At 45.7% G+C, this 21,549-nt stretch overlaps 1 protein-coding gene across 3 annotated transcripts in view; it reads right to left on the bottom strand.

Annotated features, from left to right (window-relative positions):
* Positions 1–5,035: 5,035 nt before the first annotated feature.
* ADRA1A (adrenoceptor alpha 1A) overlaps positions 5,036–21,549 on the bottom strand; it is a 122,844-nt gene continuing 106,330 nt past the window's right edge. For 2 of the 3 annotated variants that reach the window (XM_047857233.1, XM_047857234.1), the window contains exon 4: positions 17,432–19,103. In XM_047857233.1, coding sequence (XP_047713189.1) covers positions 19,095–19,103 — 9 coding nt within the window. In that variant the 3' untranslated portion in view covers positions 17,432–19,094. Of the gene's footprint in view, positions 5,047–13,670; positions 13,677–17,431; positions 19,104–21,549 lie in introns of those variants that run through there. The other variant, XR_007151787.1, reaches the window with a different exon arrangement.

The following is a 21,549-nucleotide window of genomic DNA, read 5'->3' as shown; positions in this document are numbered from 1 at the left end:
TAGGGCTGAAGTGCTGTCCGGTGTTCCTAAGTGGAAGAAGACTGCCATGTGACTTACAGAGAAAATGTCTGTGTTGGAGAAGCTTCCTTCAGGCATGAGTTTTAATACCGTTGGCCATGAGTCCAATGCTGATAAGTCAACAATATATATTAAATAAGGTGTCTTCAAACAGAAACACGCATCAACAAGGTCATGGATTGATCGGTTGACAAGAAGTATCCAGAGGCTCACGGCAATATAACGGTGTATCTCCCCTAGGAGCAATGGTTCAGTAGTCTCTCATTCAGTGTTTGTGGAGACTTTATAGAACATAACCACTGTGAATTAGAGACTTGACTGTATGTTCTTCCTCCTACTAGGGCAAATATACTTTCAGAATGACCTGGAAGGCAGGTTCAAATGGCCACACCTATGCTGGAGAGCTGGCTTCTGGCTGCGACTCACTTCTCCTTTTTCACCCCCCAATTCCATTGTGTTCCTGTGTCTGAACTCTGGAGGCCACAGGTCCGGGCTTTGCACACAGCCCTGTAAACCACCCTCTTGGCCGCTCCCTGGGCTGAAGTGGGCAGATGCAGGGAGAGGGCAGGGCAGGCTTTAGAAGCAATCTCTGGGCCACCTGGGCAGGGCATGTTGGGCCTAGGGTACTGGACTGTGGTCTAGAAGGTTGAGGGCATCACCCTGGCTTCATGGATTTCTCGCCATATCCAAAGTGAGGCCTCTGAAGGTCAAGGCTGAGGGTTATAACTGCCTGCCAGGACAGCTGTTAACCCCGAGCCCGTGGGAAACCATTGCTTGCCAGTCAGTGTAATTTTTCATTTCTCTTGATTGCTTCTCAGGTGACTAGTCGAAAGCAGCGTGCAGGGACCTTGTGCCCGGCGCACAAGAGTCTTACCCTTTCTGCTTTGTTCCTGCATTTTCTCCTCTGGGTTTACAGCTGCTGCCACAACTTGAAGTTATCTCTTCCAAATGTGGCTGTGAACTCCTCATACCGCAGTATTCCTGAGTGGTTGCAGGGTAATAAGCCTGGAGAGGAGGGTCTCTTTTTTTCCCTTACTATTCATCCTAATGTGACCGGACCCCTCTTGTCCTTTGGACCCCTCTTGTCCTTTATGTGGGCTGCAAGCAGTGATTACATCAGCAACTCCGCAATTACCAGCTAACGGTGGGGGAGGGAGGGAGCAAGGGTATTAACTCGGGCACCATTTTGCAAGTAATTAAAAAGAGCGTTCCTGGGAGGAACTTTTTCTGGAAGCAGTATCTGGAGGGTTTCCAGATCTGAGTTCTAAAGGAGGCTCCCAGCTGCAAGGTTGGAAGTGGCTACAAAAGGAATAATAATTTTCAGCGCCCTGATGCTGGTGTTCACATTTTATCGGTACTGGGTCCCTCATATGGTTTCCTCCTAGAAAGTCAGGAAAGAAGTTGTACCAGTTCACTTATGGGATTATGAAATTAGTTTGGGGGCTCCTTACTGTAGCTGAGCATAGGACAGTGTTAATTAAGCTGATGACCTTTGCTTTGTGAACTGGGGACAAGTGTCCTTGAACAGCTTTGTGTCCAGGGATGCCCCACAGCTAAAGACCCTACTTTGTCTCAAAACCCGCATGTCCTAATTTTGGGAAGAGGGAATATTGTCAACTGTAGGTATCGAATATGCGTTTGCAGAGAAGCCACCTTAAGCATTGTGTTAAAAGCTTTATTTTACGAAATGGAGAATTTTAGAAGCAATGTTGTAATTCAGAGTAGCATTTGCATATTGTTGCCTTGCAGCGAGTTTCTCTTCCTTCTTTGTCGGAAAGTGAGGTTTACTATAAGCCAGGAGGAAACGTGGCTTTGGCATTCAACAGCTGGGAAGCTGAACCAGTGCTTAAATCCCGCCATGCCTCGGTTTCCTCATCTGTGAAAGGAGCAGACTGTGTGCGTTAAAAGCTGGCTGTAAAGGGCAGGTCGGGCCGCATGCGTAAAGTGCCTGTCACATAACGGTGTTCGAAGTCATGTCATGAAGGACATAGGTGCTGACTCTTTGACCAGCCCTCACTTTCATTTTTGGCAGCCTCTTGAATCCCGGGATGTCTCCTGGTTTTAGACTATTTGCAGGGAGTGAGCCTGCCCACTTTGCTTTATCACTGGGTCCTCGCACTGCCCTGAATTTTTGCTTCTTCCTGGACATGCGGGGCCCAGTGCTTCCCCGACTTTCCCAAGCTTCCTATGTGCTCAGGGTTAGAGGGAGGGGCTTTTCCCTCTTTCTTGTCTTCCCTTCCATCATCCCATGGAGCAACTTCATCTGATTGAAGAAGTTGGAAGAAACAAACTGCATAGGCCCAGCTCAGAATTTTTTAATCCTCTAATCTGGTGAGCTGGTCTCTGGGAGCAGCGGTCTCCTTCTGTCCTTCCAGGTTGTGCCATTCCTGGGTGGCATCCCCACCCCATGTGCCCTGAGGCCCCCATTGCCTGCGGGCAGCCCCTCACAAAGCCCATCTGCCTACGGATGTAACCTCTAACCTCCAACTTGGAGTTTCACTAACAACTGCCCCAATAGTCCAATTTCCAAAGCCATCATGGCATATTGGTTAAGAGACTGGTCTCTGTCATCCGAGAAACTGGGTTCAAATTCTATCTTTGCCATTAATTGATGTGTACATTTTGCAAACTTCTAGGCCCTGCTGGGCCTGAGTGTCTCTTCTAGAAGAGGGGGAAAATAATAGAATCTACTTCATAGGTTAGTCGGGAGCATTTGATGAGTTAGTATATACAAAACACTCAGAACAATACCTGTCCCCTGGTAAGTAGTAAACAAGCGTTAACTAATTGCCACTCCCTGGTCAATATTTTCCTCAACTGATTCGGAACATGCTGAGGGAAGGTGGCTGGTGGACACTGGGACTCTCAGAGACCCAGTTCCTCCCCCTCCATGGGTCCTGACCATGCTGCCACTGCTCCTGAGCCAGGAACCTCTCCTGACCTCCCCACCTGCCTTGGTCATGATTCCCACGGATTTCTGCTCAAATGCATATCCATTACTTTTCTCCTTTGTAACTAGATTATCCTCTCTGCTGAAGAAGAAGGGAACAAAATGGAAATTGAGTATTAGCCTTGCCCTCTGTCATTCGTTGTCATTACACCATTCACCCTGACTGTGGGCCTATCCCCTCCGTATCACGTTATTAATTCAAAGAGTTTGCATGCCTCTGTTTCTTTGGGTGGTCTTCGTTAAATTCTATACTTTCTGCATTTCAACCTTCAGGAAATCATTCTTGGAGATATGAGCCTCTGTTTGGTAGTTATCTTTGTTTTTTCGCCCTCTACTAATCTTTAGCAGGCTTCTTAGAAACTGAGCTATTTAAGGAGACACCGGGCCCCCTAAACCCTTTTATATTCCCTCTTGGGAATAGCTATGTGCTGCGTGCTATGTGCCATGGTTATGGGAAGATAAGATACCCATTGCCCCAGGAGAATATGCACTTCAGTGGTGCTTATGTCTTATTCCAGGGGGTCCTAAGAGTGTTGCAGGGACCCCTCAAGGGTCATCAGGGGGAGGGCGTGTGTGTGGTTGGGGTTTTACCCTACCCCACCATCGTTCCAGACTGTTCTGCTTTTCTTTGTCCTGCATATTGGGCTTCTGTGTAAGATTCCATCCAAAGAAAGGATTGCACTGTTTTGTTTTGTTTTTTTCCAGTTTGAAAACCATTGACCTAATTTTTTCCACTGAATTTATGCAGAATGGCTTTTTATAGTGGTTTGACTCTCCCAGCTCGGGTTGGGCCAACAGGATGATAGAGGAGTCTGGCCAAGGCGTTGGCACCAGTCACACACAGAGTCAAACAGTGCCGACCTCTGAAGTTGTCTCCCAGCTGAAAGGCTCACCTTCCGTGTTGGAGAAAGACCTTTCATGGTCCAGTCTAGTACTATTTGTGGTAATACACAGGATTTTTTAGGGGAGGAACCATATATAAATTGATCCCAAAGGCAATCTCTGAAGAGTTCCAAAAATATTTTAAGCAGTGACAACACTGTTGAAATAAGTTTATGGGCCCCTAAATATGCTAGAAGCTCTAAAATAAGCTCTCAAAATCTTTTAGGACACATGATATCACACTGTAACTTTCCAAAGGGCAAGAGACGGGATTTTGCTTAATTAACTTTGTGAGTTGTTTGCTAAGGCAAAAGCTCAGAGATCTAAGATAATCAGGCATCAACCAATTGCTAAATCACCAAACTATTAAAAATGCATCTACTGTAACAGATCAGACTTTGTGGCTTATTCTGCTTTTGTAAACATATTTAAAAGATCCAGATGTTTGCTTGTACATAGAACATTTCTGGAAGATGCTCTAGAATGGGAGTTTCATGAGGCAAGCCTTTTTCCCCTGCTTTGTTTTATTAATGTATCCCTGGGATGATGCCTGGCATATGACACATATTCAATAGATACATGTTGAATGAATGGATTCACAAGAAAATGGTAGTGGTGGTTAGCTTGGGGGAGTAGGAAAGGAGGTGAAAATATTACTTTTCAATTTATACCCAGCTATGGTATACCTATGAGGAGGATAGTGCTACTCTTCTTGCATTTTTACCTTTACTCATAGAAAGGAAGAGACTTCAGCTTTCCTTTTCACTGTTGTCCATTGCCCTTATGACTGCCACCTCTACCACGCCGAGGAGAAATGTACACTCTGGGACCTTGCGTTCTTAGGGAGCAGGATTTGGCCCTTCCTCTTCCGGTTTCCATCCCCATTGCCTTGTGATCCTGGCCTCACTTGGAGAAGTAGGTGTGGCCATAATTATACTTTCAATTTCAGCTTTCCTACCAGTGCCTTCCTTGCTCATGGGGCTGGATGGAAGTGGACATTGGAGTTTGTTCTTCAAATCTGGACATTTTATTTATTTATTTATTTCTTGAAGTGTATTTATTTATTTTTGAGAGAGAGAGAGAGAGAGAAAGAGAGAGAATCCAAAGCAGTTTTCGTGCTAGGTACAGAGCCCGATGTGGGGCCTGAACTTGCAAACTGTGAGATCATGACCTGAGCTGAAATCAAGAGTCAGATGCTTAATCGACTGAGCCACCCAGATGCCCCAAATCTGGACATTTTAGATGCAAGGAAGGTAGCGTAAGAAAACTTTGGGATTAATAAGTTATACTTTGTTTCCCATTTGGTTCTTGTTTTTCTGGGCTTTGTTCCCTCAGAAAAGAACTACAGAGTGGCCTGTGGTAGTTTTCAGGAGCCCCAAACTCATCCCAATCCCCTGATTCTGTAGTGTTTTTGTGTATTCAGTTTGTCATATACATATATTATTTTTGAAAGAGAATATGGATGAGAACATAATAACAGTGTGGAGAGTGGGCACGGAGAGTGGTTTTTCTGTCCACCTACAACAGAATAATTATTTTTCATAAACTCCGTTGGAGGCAATTTGCATTTATAAACAGGAGAGATACTAATAATTGGCTGGCAGAACGGTATGGCATGAAGAGGCTCTTTGAGAAAACTGGTTCATGGGATCATTAAATGGTTGAAGCAAAAATGCAAAAGGGCAGAGTTGCGGTGAGAGACTTTGCAGTCAGAAACCGAGACGAGTGAATTCAATGGGGGATCGCAGGGGGCAGAGTCAATGCAATATAATGTCTGAAAAAGGATCACAATAATGCCACACACGCTTCAGAGGAGTTGCTGCACTAGGAATTGAGTAAGGATGAACACTTTCGCTCTTTGGAGACGGTCTCTGCTCTGTGCGCTAAGCACTACTGTATGCTGAGCACAGAAATTTTTTATGCGTATCAACCCAATGAGGAAAGTGCTCTCATTGTCCCATTTTACAGATGAGGAGACGAACACAGAGAGAGGCTTAGGCTAGACGCTACTAAGGGCAGAGGTGGGATCCGTGGTGTGGCTTGTACAGGCTCCAAAGAGACAACCGCGTCCGTCTGTTCCCAAAACTATATTCCATGGTGTCATTTTGGCGGCTTGATATCTGTCCACGTGGGAGAATTTATACCACGGAAACTGGCAAATACTGCACATGGTGTTTTTTTCGTTTTAAATTTTTTTCCCGGAGATGTGGTTGCTAAACATTTACTGACATATCCCCCTGGCTACGATTCAAACCCAGGCGGTTTGATTCCAGAGCGTTTTGGCAAAGATGAATGTTTTCATGCCAAATTATTGACGATAGTATCCATTTTCTTAGTGCGTCAGCTACTTTTCTCCAGGTATTCTGTTCCAGCCAAATGCACCCTAATCGATTCCCAGCGCTTCCTTACAGGATTGTTATGAGGATTAGATGAGATGATGTACTGGAACCAGTTAGAATAGGGCTTTCCGTAGTAAATGTTAGCCGTGGAACAATGCAAACAGAGACAAAGCCCTCGTGTCATCGTGGCCCCTTTATTTCACATTATTCCCCCACCTTCATAGAAAGCAATCAGTGACAAAACTGACCATGTCTCCATTTGCTCTCTCTTCCATAATCTATATCCTGGGGCAAAACCTAAATTAGTTAAGAAGAGAAGTCATCAGGATAACCTGGTGATCCTGTCATGTCACTTCCAAGGTCTGTGAAAAGAAAGCCTGAGCAACGACAAACTTTCATTTACTTTACGATGCTCCCCCTCCCCCGTCCCGTGTCTGCCCTCCCCTGCCCACCCTCTGTGGGGGTCCAGGGAGTAGAGCCACCACCATGACGACGACGGGGGCCTGGAATGTGACCAGCAGCGCATCTGCAGGATACGACACCATTTGGCAAAAACCCAGATCGGTATAGGAGACGCGGCACTATCATTTGACTTAGATGCTAAGGGCTTTGGGCAAAAAAATAATGAGCCCTCATCACCAGGAAGGCCACGGTCACACTCCTGAGCGGTCACAATGAAAATTGCTGGGTGCTCACCGGAGGTCGGACATTCTTCCAAACATTTCACAGGAAGCATTTTATTATGCTAGCAATAATCTGAGTGAAGTACAGTAATTGTCCCCATTTTTGAGAAGAGGAAACAAAGATTCAGACATATTAAGTAACAGCTTTGGCAAGTGGCTAAAGGAATCTGGAGCCTGTGACAGTTTGACCCCAGCCTTCTTGTCCCCAGTGATGCCAGGGCGCTACCTTGAGGGAATGGGGCTAAAAGCGTAGCCCTGGGGCTCCCAGGCTGTGAGAGCATTGGCAGGCAAGAATTTCCACTGAAAAACTTCCCTTGAACCATTTTTGCCCATGACCTTCTCTGACGACTAGTTCCCCGTAACCTATTGCCCTGGCTTTGGGTCACTTAATACGCCCAGCCTTACAGACGTCGATTCAATATTCTTCTGGGTCTCATTTTCACTACTACCTTCCCCTGCCTCTACACCAGATGATGTGGTTCTATTTTGGCTCTTACCTGTGCCGTGAATGCCGCCAACCAGTGTATTTTATGGACCACCTACGCTCTTGAGCTGGTCAAAACCTGACTCTCCTTCTCTGTGGTATCCACTCTACTTTTCAGCCAACATGTTAACAACACATTACGATCGAAGAACTAAGGCATTGTGCATCTAAAGACAGAGGTTTAAGATATTTTATTAGGGAACATACATCAATATTCAACGACACTTAAATATTATGGCATCCATATTTAGAAGGGCAATATAAATGCTTATGACTTGAACAGCCACTTTATTAAACAAATGAAATAAATTCCTTTTAAACAGTGGGCTGTATGATTCATAAAGTATATTTTTTCAATAATTTATTCATCTGCCTAGTCATATGTACATTTGTTTTCTTCAAAAAAAAAAAAAAAGAACCAATGTGATTGTTCACCACATCGTACCATAAAACAAATGAACCTGTAAAAATGGCATGTAGAAAATTCAGAAACACCTAAACAGCACATTCCAAAGATACTGAATCCATTTAAAAGGAATTAGATGCTTCAGAAGCAATCACAGTCAGCTTGGGTGTCATATATATGCATTAGTACGGAATGCAGCAGCAAGTTCAAGTATAACAATTCACACGCATGAACATATTTATCTGACTTAGGAGAGAATTCTCTCTTTTAGAGCAAAGAACACATATCAAACTCTCAGCGAGGTTCAGACGAATTTTGTTTGTTACATGGAGGGAAAGGTGGTGATATCAACTCAATCAACCAAGTACTGAAACCTGGAGAAGGTGGCATGGTCCACGAACACTGCATAGTTGGCAAATATCCCTACAGGGGCCTTATTCACCACAACAATTGTAAGGGTTACAGGAAAAGCGTAGCAGCGAAAATCAGCCATTCAGCCCACATTTGCTTCTCTGGCAAAGTGGAAATGCCATGTTTGTATTTTTAACACATCTAATGAGTAGACAAGCAGAAAAGCTGCCGTAAGCCAGGAAATGTCACGGGGTTCATGTTTGAACGGCATCAGCTTTATTTACTAAAAGACAGTTTTGAGTTCACAGACAAAATGAACTTCCAGAATGATTTTCTTTAGCCCCAGCAAGTCAAGTCCTTCCCAGTCGTTAATTGATTGTAGAAATGCAGTTCCAAGGTCTTCATTTTTGTTTCAGTTTCTCCCACCACCTCTGCTGCATTTGATGTGCAAAATCTCCCAGGTACCCTTAGCTACTATGGCAGCGTCCTGATACAGCGTAAGATACCGACCCTTCAATGATGGATGTTGTGAAAGCCAGCCTCGTGGGTCTATAGTGATCCATTTATTTTCTGCATTGTGTGTGTGTGTGTGGGGGGGGTGGTGGTGGTGGTAGGGAAAACTCTTTATTTTAATATTGTACAACATTTCTTTGTTAAAAACAATTCTTCAATTAAAAAAAAAACACTGAATTGCATCATGTAAGACTTGTTTGCAAAGACTTCCAAAGCATTTGGTTATTCTTAATGATTAACCATTTCAGGTTCAACAAATGTTTATTTGCACCATGAGAAAGAAATAGACTTTTTTTTTTCTGTTTAGCCATCCCACTGTAATGCTGTGTTAAGTCTTGAAAACAAAGAGAATCGGACAATTGAGAAACCAAGGCTTTTCGATATTCAGCCAGGCCAAACATAGGAGCTCTAACAGGAAAGCCACTGGTTCATTATTTACTGGCTCTTCCTTGGTTCATCCTTGGTTTAAACAGAGTAAGAAGAAAACCAGGCGTGGTTTTCCTGCACGGAACCTGGGGAATGGGGTTTGCAGAGCCAACTGGCCACCATGAAATGTGAGGCTGATTTCCATGTGCCCTGACAGACTGGAGGGGGAGGCAACCCCAGCACATACCTGAGGTTCACCAGCCCCTGGGCCTTTGCACGGGTTCATTCCTTACTTGCTAGGAACGACTCCCTCTGTTTCCCACTCCATTTTGTCCTCCAAGATCCAAATGAGAGGTCCACCCTTTTTGAAAAGCCTGACTCAGAGGGTGGCTTTAGTGCCTTACACTAAACTCTCCTGGCCTTGCGTGAGTTCTTGTGTCACGGAGCTTACCACGTTCTACTACAATTGTTGACTTTCCTGTCCTCTCCGTAGACCACAGGCACCCTGAGAGGGAGGATCATGTGTCCACCCTTGTTTCCTCCACTGTCTGGAGCTGAGCCTGGAGCCCTCATGGAATATTACAGAATGGACATAGGAGGGAAAGAACTGCTGTATGCAATGACAGCTTCCCTTGGAAAAAGGTGATCTGGTTTTGCAGCATGGCCTCCTGTGTTTTACAGACATGCTAGAATTCGAGGGACACAAAGGGAGCTTAAGAATGCAACAGAGGAGGGGCGCCTGGGTGGCGCAGTCGGTTAAGCGTCCGACTTCAGCCAGGTCACCATCTCACGGTCCATGAGTTCGAGCCCCGCGTCAGGCTCTGGGCTGATGGCTCGGAGCCTGGAGCCTGTTTCCGAGTCTGTGTCTCCCTCTCTCTCTGCCCCTCCCCTGTTCATGCTCTGTCTCTCTCTGTCCCAAAAATAAGTAAAAAAGTTGAAAAAAAAATTAAAAAAAAAAAAAAAGAATGCAACAGAGGAAGTTGTACTATGCTGACTCTCAAAACACTGCACTATTTCTCCCCCAAACCTGCTTTTCTCTCTTATTTTTACGTCCACAGCCTCTCCTTCAGTCACTATTGTCCCAGTAATGACAAGAGTAATATGTTAGACTTTTGTCTTAGTCAAGTGAATGTTCAACAAAGAAGTAAATCCATGTGGCAGGTAAGACTTACAGATTTCTGAGGTGGATTCAAAAGACAGTGGGTAGCAGGAAGCAGGGGGTGGGCTGGCACCCCCTTCATTTGACCATGAGGACAGCACTCACGGACATGAAGCTGGCTTCATGTGATAGATGTATGCCTCCTCAAAAAAAAAAAAAAAAAAAAAAAAAAGGCACATTGACCTTTAATGACTTACATTAATACTTTCAATATACTAAGCATCATGCGTAAACATGACCAAAACTGTAGAGGGTAAGAATTCTTACTACGAACCCAATGTATCCATTTTCGAAAGTCAACACGACCAAAATTCTGTAGAGTAAGAATTCTTACTACGAACCCAATGTATCCACTTTCGAAAGTCAACACGACCAAAATTCTGTAGAGTAAGAATTCTTACTACAAACCCAATGTATCCATTTTCACAAGTTCAAACTTTGGTAGAGCTGGTTCTTTGTAAACTGAGGCCCACATTTACTTCCCTGTTGGCCAACCCAGTCCCATTCTGCTCCCTTTGAGACGATGTTCTCAGTTTTCCTTCCCCTAGCACTGAAAGAATGAAAAAACTCTTCTTTGTAATTTGGGCCAGCACCAACCCGTTCACCCTTGCCATAGCCCGGCTTCTCAAAACCCAGAAGACCGAAATAGCCATAGACTGTGTTTACACAAAGCAGAGTGTGCCAAGGACTTCATCCCCGAAAGTGACTTTTCCCCCTCCGTTTAAAGCAAGTTTGAGATTCCGAGTCACAAGAGACCATTTGGCCCGGAGATGGCAGCAGGTCCCTATCAAACACAGCTTCTCAAGATGGCTGCCTGCCCAGCACAGACTGAGCCATGATGGGCGGAGCTTGCGGTATGGATTTTCCTGTGGAGCCACCTGCCCGGAAGGGTCCCAGAGATCATTTAAGGGGGTCCACAGAAGTGCCAAGGCGCTCACTGGCAACTTGAAATTAGAGCTGAGATTGACTTAGTGTTCCCGTGATGTGGGTTTCAAGTCTGGCTGAAATCAAAACTGCCTTGGGGAGCATGCCTGGGAATTTGCTATTTTGTCTTGCATAAGCTTCTGATAGTCACCCAGGCCTGCTGGTGCCCTATTTCTTTAGATGGTTTTAATCCCAAACTGTGCTTCAAATGTTCTACTGTTTTCCAGGGGTCAACATTACTTCTCTTTCTTATGACATCATTTATGTAATTACACACATACACCTTTTATATAAGGACTGCATGCTATGTAGTGTCTTTCAGACCATGGTAACACAATGCCTCCGATTGCCAAGTAAGCAGTTAATTTGAGAAAGATTGCAATCACCATCACTGGGGACTCTCGTTCTAGGCTGTCTATAATCTGAGAACTTGGTGGAAAGCTGTAAACTAGTACAGTGGGTCTGATTTTTTAAAAATTAAAACAAAATGCTCTGGTAGGGAAATTTCCAACCCCAAGAAAATAGCATAGTTGTGGTAGATGGTGGGGGGGGGGAGGCGGGGTGTACATAACTGAAACTTGGGATTTGGTGCCCGCATTCTAAATTTAGGAATGATAGCACCCAGGCAATGGTACAACACCTCTTGCGACTTTCGAATGAAAGCGCAGTGTCTTGAACTAGTGAAGACCCACGTCTGGACACAGATCAGTCTGAACCGAGGTAGAAAGCAAAGGAAAGTGAGAGATTTACCCCATTGTTTCTTGCACGGGGAGCTCTCAGTGCTTTAAGACACCTTAAAGGTGATGTAACTTATAATAATGTTCTATTTATATAGTGTTTGGGAGGGGAAATGAAGACAGGGAAAGTGTACCCTGCCAGCGTTTGTTGGGTGCCTGCGATGATTTCATACGGTTTATCAGCCCATGAGACATTTTCACGTGTGCTAGTTCTTTTGCCTGCCCCATGTCCCAGGTGAGAAAACGCAGTCAAGGGAGGTCAAATGACTTGTCCGGGATCACTTAGGTGGGTACAGAGATGGGGGCCTGAAATTAAGCCCAGGCCTTGTGGCTCCCAGGCCACGGCTCTTCTCGGTTCTCTTGTGAAAACATTTCTTTTGTAAAGTGACTGAAAAACCTTACATTTCACCATATCTGAATGCGCGATGGACTTGGCACAGCGTAGATGCTCTGAGTGTAATTTCTCCTACTTACTCTCCGCATACTTTTTCACAGTGCCCCGTATGGAGCACGCTCATTTCGTTGTCTGCAATATTGGGTTAAGTAGGTGCGGTATTACTGGAAAGTGGGCTGCCTGGGACTTGTTATACCCCAGAGACAAAAGGAGCTATTTTCTTCCCTCCACATCTGATGAAGAAAGCATGTGTTGTGATTCAGGCTGTAAAAGCCGAGGCAAGAATTGCTGTTGCCGAATGTCAGTGACCACGGGTTGCAGTTGCGGGATCGGCATCGGACACGATGTTCACAATGGTGAAGGCCGAGGGTCGGGGGAGCTGCTGGAGGTGGGGACAAAAGCAAGCGTGGGACCCCCCTTTTTAATCCAGTTAGTCTCTAGCCAACGTCTGCCTCTCTTAAGAAAGTATGGAGACAACTAACAATGAGCTGTTATTCGAACATTTGGAATACTTGCTTGTTTTGTTCTTACAAATAGTTCATCATCTTACTTGAGTAGCCTTCTCGTCAGGTTGCATTTGGGCAGCCTTATTTTTGATTAAAGCTACCTATCCGTCGATGCTCCCTCTTTCTCTGCTCTTTGCAAGGACTGTCACCTCTGCTAGGGCACAGGGGCTGCGTGGGGGAGGTGCTGTGGACTGCAAAGCATTCGTGCTCAGCTTTTGATTAATGAGCCAAGGGCCTCCCAACCAGTGAGACTTCAATTAGCCAGGCTGCAAAGCTGAAACCTTTTCATTATGAAGATAAGGCTGAGTTTAGCAAAAGGAATGAGGACCAGACTGGGGAAGAAAGACAAGTTTCTTGTTGTCGTCTTTTCTGTTGTGGTTGTGTTTTAGTAGAAAAATCAATAAGCCATTGCTACACTCAATCAATATATCCCCATGTTTTGGGATGGTTTGGCCTTAAACACACTTAATACTTTGGTAGGCCCTGGCTTTTCATGTGATTTTTTTTCCTCCTGTAATTTCTAGATTGGATTGAAGCTGTTCTGAAGCACAAACTCTTAGCCAACAAGGCTGCTCCATTGTGATAGATACTGTGGGGCCAGAAACCCTTCCAGTAAGAGATGTGCCCCAGGGAGGGGGCAGGGGGATGGGAAACCCAAGTTCCTTGCCCAGAAAGCACAACAGTAGATGCTATGCAGTTAGAGCAGTCCCAGTCCTTCCAAGTGAGGATAAATGCTCTTGGCTTCCCAGCAGGAACCAGGCAGAAGAGGAGACATCACTCCATGGCTGTCAGAGAAGCACCTTGCGGGCGAACAATTCGTCTACAATAAAAGGCTTAGGTGGGTGGATAAAACAGAAATGGGACTGAATTTCCCAACAGAAGCAAGGTGACCAGGCTGAGATAGTCTGAAACCACACAGGGTGGGCAGCATTCCCCGAGAGGCAGGAGCAGCAATGACTGTATACTGTAGTCCCTGAGGGCCGGGGACAGGAATAGTGGGAGGTGGTCTTCAGAAGGTCAGAATTAAAATGCCTTTTAGCAGGGAATGACCATCTACATCCACACATCCAGCCAAGTCAATGTAGCTTCCTTTCCTCTACTCTTTCTAGGCTGGGAGACAGTGGAGGAAAAGCTACCCAAAGGCTCATTGGCGTTCATTTTTCAAGCGGCTCCTGGTGCAGAGCAGACGTTGAAACATAGCATGAACTCACCCACCGCTGGGATTGGGACCCCGTGGTGATCTTTCCCTCAGTCTGCTCCTCAGTGACCCATTTCCTGGGACTGGGTTCTGCTGTTGGTTGTTCACCCCATTTATCTCTGTCTCACTTTGCTCTCAGGGTCTAGGTTCTGTCCCCTTCCTTGGTGGTGGTCTGCTTTCCTGCATGCAGATGCCTCCCAGGGGATCCTATGCCTGCCCGACTCAAGATGGCAGCTAACCTGGACTTCCTCACTGCTGTGCTCGGCACCCCTGATTAGAATCTCACTGTAACTTTTCAGAAGCCCAGTAACTATTACCTGAGCTGTCCTGGTGCATCATCTGGCATTTCCAAGGCCCTGGACTTGATCTTCCAGCCCCTTCCTGTAACCAGCGCTTGGCTCTGGTCCCATGTCCCTCTTCATCCCCTGTCTGCTTGCTTGCTCAGGAGGGGCCCTGCTCCTTAGATAGGATCCCCTAGGGGCTGTGCACTGCTCTGGGCATCCAAAGACACAGGACAGCTCCTGCTCTCCAGGAGGTTTCATCTAAAGACAGAACTTGTAGAGGCACAGTGTAAAGTACACTTTAAAGTGAAAAAAATATATAGATAGATTTTTTAAAAAGCAACAGAAGGATGAAAAAATAAAGTGCACAATTGGTTGTCAGGCCCAATCTAGAGAGAATTTGGAGAGGATGGTCAGGAAGGGCTGAATTTGAACTTTTGATTTGAAGAAAAAAATCTGGATACGTTTTCATGGGCAGAAAGGACAGAGTGGGGAGGAAAGTGTTAGGAGCTAAATTCCCCTACTCTCCCCCCCACCCCCATTTCATCTGTTGAAGCCCTAATCCCCAAGACTTCAGAATATAGCTGTGTTTGGACAAAGGATCTTTAAAGAGGCAGTTTAGGTTAAATGAGGTCATTGGGGTGGGCTCTGATCCAATATGACTGTGTCCTGAGAAAAAGGGGAGATTAGGACACAGACACACAGAGGGAAGGTGATGTGTAGATGCTGGGGGAAGGCGGCCATCTGCAAGCCAAGGAAGGAGGCTACAGAAGAAAGAAGCCTGCAGAACCTTGACCTCAGACATCCAGCCTCCAGAACTGCGAGAGAATCAATGTCTGGTGTTGAAGCCCCTCTGTCAGTGGTACTTTGCTACGGCAGCCCCAGCAGACTACTACAGGGGGATTACAAATGCACGGAGCCGCATCAGCAGAAGCAGGAGCACACTGGGTAGGAGAGCACCCTCTGCGTAAAGAAGAATGTTTCCTGGCCCAAAGTTATGATGAAAGAATAGAAGGAATCCATGGGTAAGTTCTAGGAGAGGAGAGGCTGGTGGGGACCGGGTCAGGGGTGGGAGCACCACATGAGAACGAGCACCTTTCCCCCAGTTGAGTTTTGTTGAGTTTTGCCTAGGGTGTACCTTCTGAGGGAACAATCATTGCTTAATGCTGACATGAAACCAAGTTTACTTTGGGATTAATTATGGTCTCGAAGGCCCTAAGGGCTAAGAGGAGAAGTGAAAAGTAAAGGCACACAGAGGCAAGAGACAAACAATGCAGAAGAGAAAGAGAAGGTGACATTGTAGGGCTCGGTAAAGACTTTTGAAACGTCAGAGTGAGAGGTGGCACTGATAAAAGAGATGCTTACCTGTGGATAGGGAGAGAAATAACCCAGAAACCACTCTTGAGCACCAGAACTTTGTGTTTGCACCCTTCATTTGGAACTAATAGTACAAGAACAGAAAGACTGCAATGGGGGCACATGTTCAAGTCCTGGGGGAGGGGCCTGAAGTGTATCTCGCTCTGTGGACCCATCTCCTGCCTGGGGCTCCCTGGAGGCTCCGGGGATCCGAGCTTGCAGTGTCAGGCTTGACTAGGGGAGGGGACAGGAGAAGTGAGGGAAACCCCCCCTTGTCACCCAGAACTCTGCACGGAGCACTGTATCCCAGGGGAACAGGCACCTTCTGGGACAAGGGTGCCTATCCCAGCATTCATTGCTCATAAGTTTAAAAAATAATAGAGGGTGGAATGATGTAGAGAGAGAGTCAGGGATATGGAAGGGAGACTGGAAAGGAGAGAGGGAAAGGACCAAGATGGAAGGGGACGGAGAGGCAAGAGAAGTGGCCACGTAGTGTGGCCCAAGCCTTCCTTGCTGTGCCCAACGTAGGCACTGGTGTTAGCACTGGTATTTTTGGTATTGCTACATTATTATATATATTACTGATATAATTATTGATATCTCCAGGTCCTTCCTTACCAGTTCTGCACCCACTCCCATTCCATGCCTTACCCCCTGGCCCTGCTGCAGAGTCTCATCTCTCAACACTGTGGACGTTATCCTAGGCCACCAGAATTGCACACCTTGTGTCCAACTGACAACATATTCTTCCCCTTCACTGCCCAGCAGGACCAGAGAGGGGACGGGGAAGGAAGTCCCTCCTATAGCACGCTAACTTCGAGAAACATGGCTTTGTCATCACAGGGGAGGGTTAAGTGTTTCCCCACAGCAATGCCATTTTGAGTTTAGTTAGGTCATGTCAGACGTAACCAAAAATGAAAAACAGGGAAAGAAGAAGGAGAAGGATGAGGAAGAGAGGGAGAAGTCCTGCTAGAAGCTAGTATTTGTCTTTGGAAGATATCCTTTCCCTCCTGCACCTCTTTCTGGACCCTCCTTCTTGGGGATCCCCAGGGCGGACCCTCGAATTTCCTGGTGCAGGGTGCTATGATCTGAAGGCCTTCCCAAGAGCCAAGTGAGGCCCCCAAAGCCTCTAGGGAGCCCCACTTCAGCAGGCTCCAGTGCTCCTGGAGGGATTTCACACTGGTCACGGTCAAATGGCACTCACTGATTGTTGTGGAGGCAGACAGATTGTGCTGGGAGATTTTGCCAGTAGTGTGAGAAGCTGAAAGACCCCCGCCCCTGCCCCAACCTCCCCGTAGACTCCCGGAGCTTCTGCAGCCTGTTTGTTCTACAGAACCCGAAAGTGGGAAGGGGTGGTTGGTGCCTCCCTCTTGTCCTCGTGCCCGGATAGCAAATTGCAGTGATGAACTAAAATATGTCTTTTGGGTGAGTGGGTTACATGGAACAAGCCGCCCCCCCCCAACCCCCCGCCACGTATGAACTTGGCACCCTCCAACAAATCACGAAGGTTGGAGATACTACTGTAGTCAATCGGAGATGTATCAATGGCATATGTTTTTTAAAAAAGATGCTTGCAAGCTAGACACTAAAATCCACTGCTTGAGATTATTATTAGTATTCCTATACCATAAGCTAGAGATGCCATAGATCAAGGACGGCAAAGTAGAGCCCATGGGCTGTATCTGGCCCACGGCCTGTTTTTTATGCAATGACCTATGAACTAAGGATGGATTCTATGTTCTTAGAGGATCGTCCAAAAAAAAAAAAAAAAAAAGCAAAAACCAAAAAAAAAAAAAAAAAGATGTGTGACAGAGACCATATGGCCCACAATGCCTCCAATATTTACTATCTAGCCATTTACAGGAAAAGTTTGCCAGCCCCATCTATACATTAAATAGATTTTTTATTTTTTAGTTGGTTTGGGAACACCCCTCCCCTCCCCCATCTATAACAATGCTACTTGGCAACACGCATTCTTGACTTTGCAACCGATGAACTTGGAACACACCCAGCTAAGGACTGTCTGTGCCTCTTAAGTATTTTTTTTGTGCCAAATGCAGTGCCCGGTGCAGGAGAGGAAGAGGGCAGTTTGCCGACAATGACAAAACGGTACTGTCACAACCACCCTCAGGCTCACCTGAGCCTTCCAGAAAGTCCCTTTTCCATCTTTGCATTCCTGAGGTCCTTAGGTTGTTAATCACTGCTGGCTTTGCCTTACAGTGTCACCCTATTGAGGAAGCCAAGAGCCCCCTGCCCTGCTTACTTCCTTGGCTCTGGTCCTGCCTATCTAGGGAGACAGAACAGAATCACATTTGCTTGTCCTTTAGCCAATAAGGAAAACAGAGACAAATGTGCACTGAACCCCTAGGACAATCTTGCACTGGCCAGCCGCTGGCAAGGATGTAATAGCAGAGAAGGTGACAATGGAACTGAAAATGTGGATCAGAGACAAATGAGTGACATATGAAATTCACGGTCCCAAGAAACACAGTGGACCTTGGGGATACTGAGGGCATCACGAAAAGAGGAGTCAGAGGTTGGATATGGGGCTATTCAAAGCATCCTTAAATCTCTATGTCCCCTAGTTTCTCCATGTGTTCAGTAGAGATAATACACCCTTCCTTCTCTCTGTCCTTCACAGGAATGACCCGAGATAGGCGAAGTTACCTGGACAAGTACAAAGCGTTACATCAACGGAAGGAAATACTAAGCTCACACTGGGACTTTCTGCTTTAGCTTCTTTTCTGTTGCATCCGAATGCACCTACTGTACCTGGGCTTTTTAACAGGTCGGTGCCTTCATTATTTTTTTCCTACAAACACAGTATGGATTTGCTCTTAGATTTCTTCTTATCTGATCAAGTCTCTACTTCTCATAGTTTAACACTAAGCATTTCTAGCTTATGAGGTGGCTACGTTGACCATGATATCAAGGGCCAGTGATGTAATTAATGACTGAGCGACACGGAAAGGAAAGATAATCATTTTGTTTTGGGAGACAGAGAAGCAACCAGCTTCAGGGCAGTTCCTTGCTTATCAGTTGTAGCAAATATTACTAAACCATGCATCCCGCTTTGAGCGATGCCCGGGGTAGGTCTTCCCTTCCTTCTCAACACTGCCCCCTGCCCACCGCCATAGCTTTCCTTTTAGGCGGGAGACTCAGGAATCCATATTGCAGCAGCAAAGAAGAAATGACATTTTCCTGCACAGGGCAGATGGGTTCCACCCTCAGCCCCCATGACATCTGGGTCTTGGGAGGCATGAGGGAAGCAAGGCAGATGGGGGCAACGGCAAGGGGCTGGGTGTCCTCTGCCGAAATCCCAATTTGCTTTTTGCCAGCCCAGCCCCCAAAGTCATCTCCACTCATTCATCTTGCGGGGACTTTGGAGGGCCAGGAGGCCACTGTTGTCATTGCCTTTTGAAGACGGTGGACCCCACAGCAGCCTGGGCTCAGCCCTGCTCCCCAGCACAGCACGTAGACAAGGAGCAGGTGCCAACAGTGTGTTCCAATCGGGCTGGACCGGAGCTGTGTGCAGGCAGTTTCATGGTTAAAAGTCCTAGTAGTATAAAAAGAAATCAGATCAACGGTGAGCACACCTCTGATGCCTTCCTACTGGCCACCACTGCCTTCTTTTGGGTCACCCTAGTTTTGCTGGCAGAGTTACCTTCCATGTGCTTGGGCTCCCTTCTCCCTTTTGCTGACGAGCAGAGCTCTTTCCTTAATTAAGTCAACAAGCACTCATACGCAGAGGCAGCATCTCTTTTGGCAAGGGGACCTGTGCAGAACCAACCCCAGAAGCAAATGAGAATGTTTGTCAAGCCGTGATCAAGTAGCTGCGATTAATGAGCGAATGATTACCTGCCCCGGCAGATAGTTCCGAAAATGTTCTCGTTCCCAGGCCGAGACCATGAGACCCAGGTCTCGGTCCCAGGCCGAGACCGAGAATGTCTGTGTGACAGTTCACTTTGAGGGGGTGAGGCAATCCGAGATACTCAGGGCATAAAGCTTTCATTTGCAAAAGGAAATCCAAGAACAGGTGAATGCCAGCTAATCCATAGCCACGGATGCCACCTGATTCTTCATTTTCAAGGGTTGCCTATGTGTCTGGCTACCTGGGGATCAGCATTCTGAGCCATTTCCCTATAGGGACCGATATGAAATCCACATGTTTGATATGCTCTCTGGGCTCCGTGTAATTCCTGGAGATATAGCTATAATTCCTTCTCTTTTCTCTCTTCAACTCAAAAAAAAAAAAAACCAAAAAACACAACCCAAAATGATGTTGGAATACAGGTGAGAGTAATGTTGTATCTGTTTTTGGTCTGTTTTGAAAAGAGATCTACTTCCTGAAGGTGTGCCAATTAACTGTGGCTGGTAGTCAAGAACATCAACGTACTACACAAGGTGTTTCATACCCACAACCGTGTTTTGCCATTCTGGGCCAATGAAGCCTCTTCTGCATTCTCTTATATGCCCATCTTCTCCCAGTTTGATATAATTTGTCTTTCTTGCCAGGCCTGAATAACTTACCGTGTCATTATCCCCTAAAAATTGTTGCAGTCTGAAAGGTAGAATTGTACACACGAGATCCTCTAATTATGATCTGTTTGGGGGATTTGGCTGGGGTGGAGTTTGGCAACACATTTACTGAGGTTAAATGGAAGGCAAATCCCAAAGAGACAAGACATTAAAACATTTGGGTGTAGTTTCGTATCCTCAGCATATCCAATCTAAATTGGGGAGCATTCGCCCCTACTAATTAGGGGGCAGAGGCACTGGGAGAAACAGGTAAGACTTTAGCGTCATAGGCAGCTCCAGGACTGAATCATGGTTCCTCGCTGGCCTACAACAAATCTTTAATCACTCTTAAAGCTCAGATTTTTATCTCTAAAACAGAAACGTGAAATTGGTATGAGGTTTAGAGATAATGGGGTACAAGACGCCCTGCCAATGCCCGGCACACCAAAGAACCTAACAAAAAAGCCTTAAGAATATATTTATTTACCCAAACATCCATGGATGGATGATCCCAGGTAGGTAGTGAGAGTTCAAAGCCTTAATATTTTGGGGAGTGTTAGCATACACAAAATGATGACAGCAGAGTGGTCTTGGATGAGACACAAGTGAGGCAAGAGGAAGAAAACTGTGACAAGCAAAGTGCTCTCCTGAAATCCTTGCAGTAACTTGGGGAAATGTCTGAGTACAGACATCCAAGGTCTTTCTTAAGGCATGCAATTTGAACTGCAGAAGCAACTCAAATTTTGCCCATCTCATTATGTCAAGTTGATTCTTTGTGATGTTCAGAGAGTCTCAAAGCAACTGCTTTTTATAACACATTTGAGAAAACATTTTGACCACTGTTACTCTGGGTAAATTCTTCAAACTACAAATAGAAGCAGTAAACATGTGAGTATAAATATGACAATCATTTGTTTAACTGTGACAATTTTGGAGAGTTTTTGGCATGCTCAAAGGTACAGAGATTTTTGTGGATGAGTAAAAAATAACTCAAGTATTGTTTATCCCACTTTGACTAAGTCTTGGGTGACATTATCGATTTCTTGTAAAATTGGCATGTTTATACTTAATATCATGTTATGGGAAAGGAAATAAATGTTAAAGTTTGCCTCCCTGGAGGGAGTGTGGTTGGTGAAGAGTGTAGCAGATAATTTATTTATGGATAGTTTCACATGAATACAATTGTCATGGCTTTTATCTGATGACTGAAAGATTTTCTAGCTGCTTGTTTTGATTAGAAATGGCATTAATGCTGGCTTTCTGGTGATCCTTAGCTTTCTAAAATCCAACATTTAGGGGCACCTGGGTGACTCAGTCAGTTAAGCATTCAACTCTTGATGTGGGCTCAGGTCACGATCTCAGGGTCATGAGATCGAACCCTGTGGGGGCTGTGCAGAGCCTGCTTGGGATTCTCTCTCTCCTGTCTCTCTGCTCCTCCCCATCCCCTCCCTCCTCAAATAAAACCTAAAATTTAAATGTGTCTG

Source organism: Prionailurus viverrinus, chromosome B1 (assembly GCF_022837055.1).
Source record: "Prionailurus viverrinus isolate Anna chromosome B1, UM_Priviv_1.0, whole genome shotgun sequence".
Taxonomy (NCBI): Eukaryota; Metazoa; Chordata; class Mammalia; order Carnivora; family Felidae; genus Prionailurus; species Prionailurus viverrinus.
This window is presented reverse-complemented; position numbering and strand designations above follow the sequence as displayed.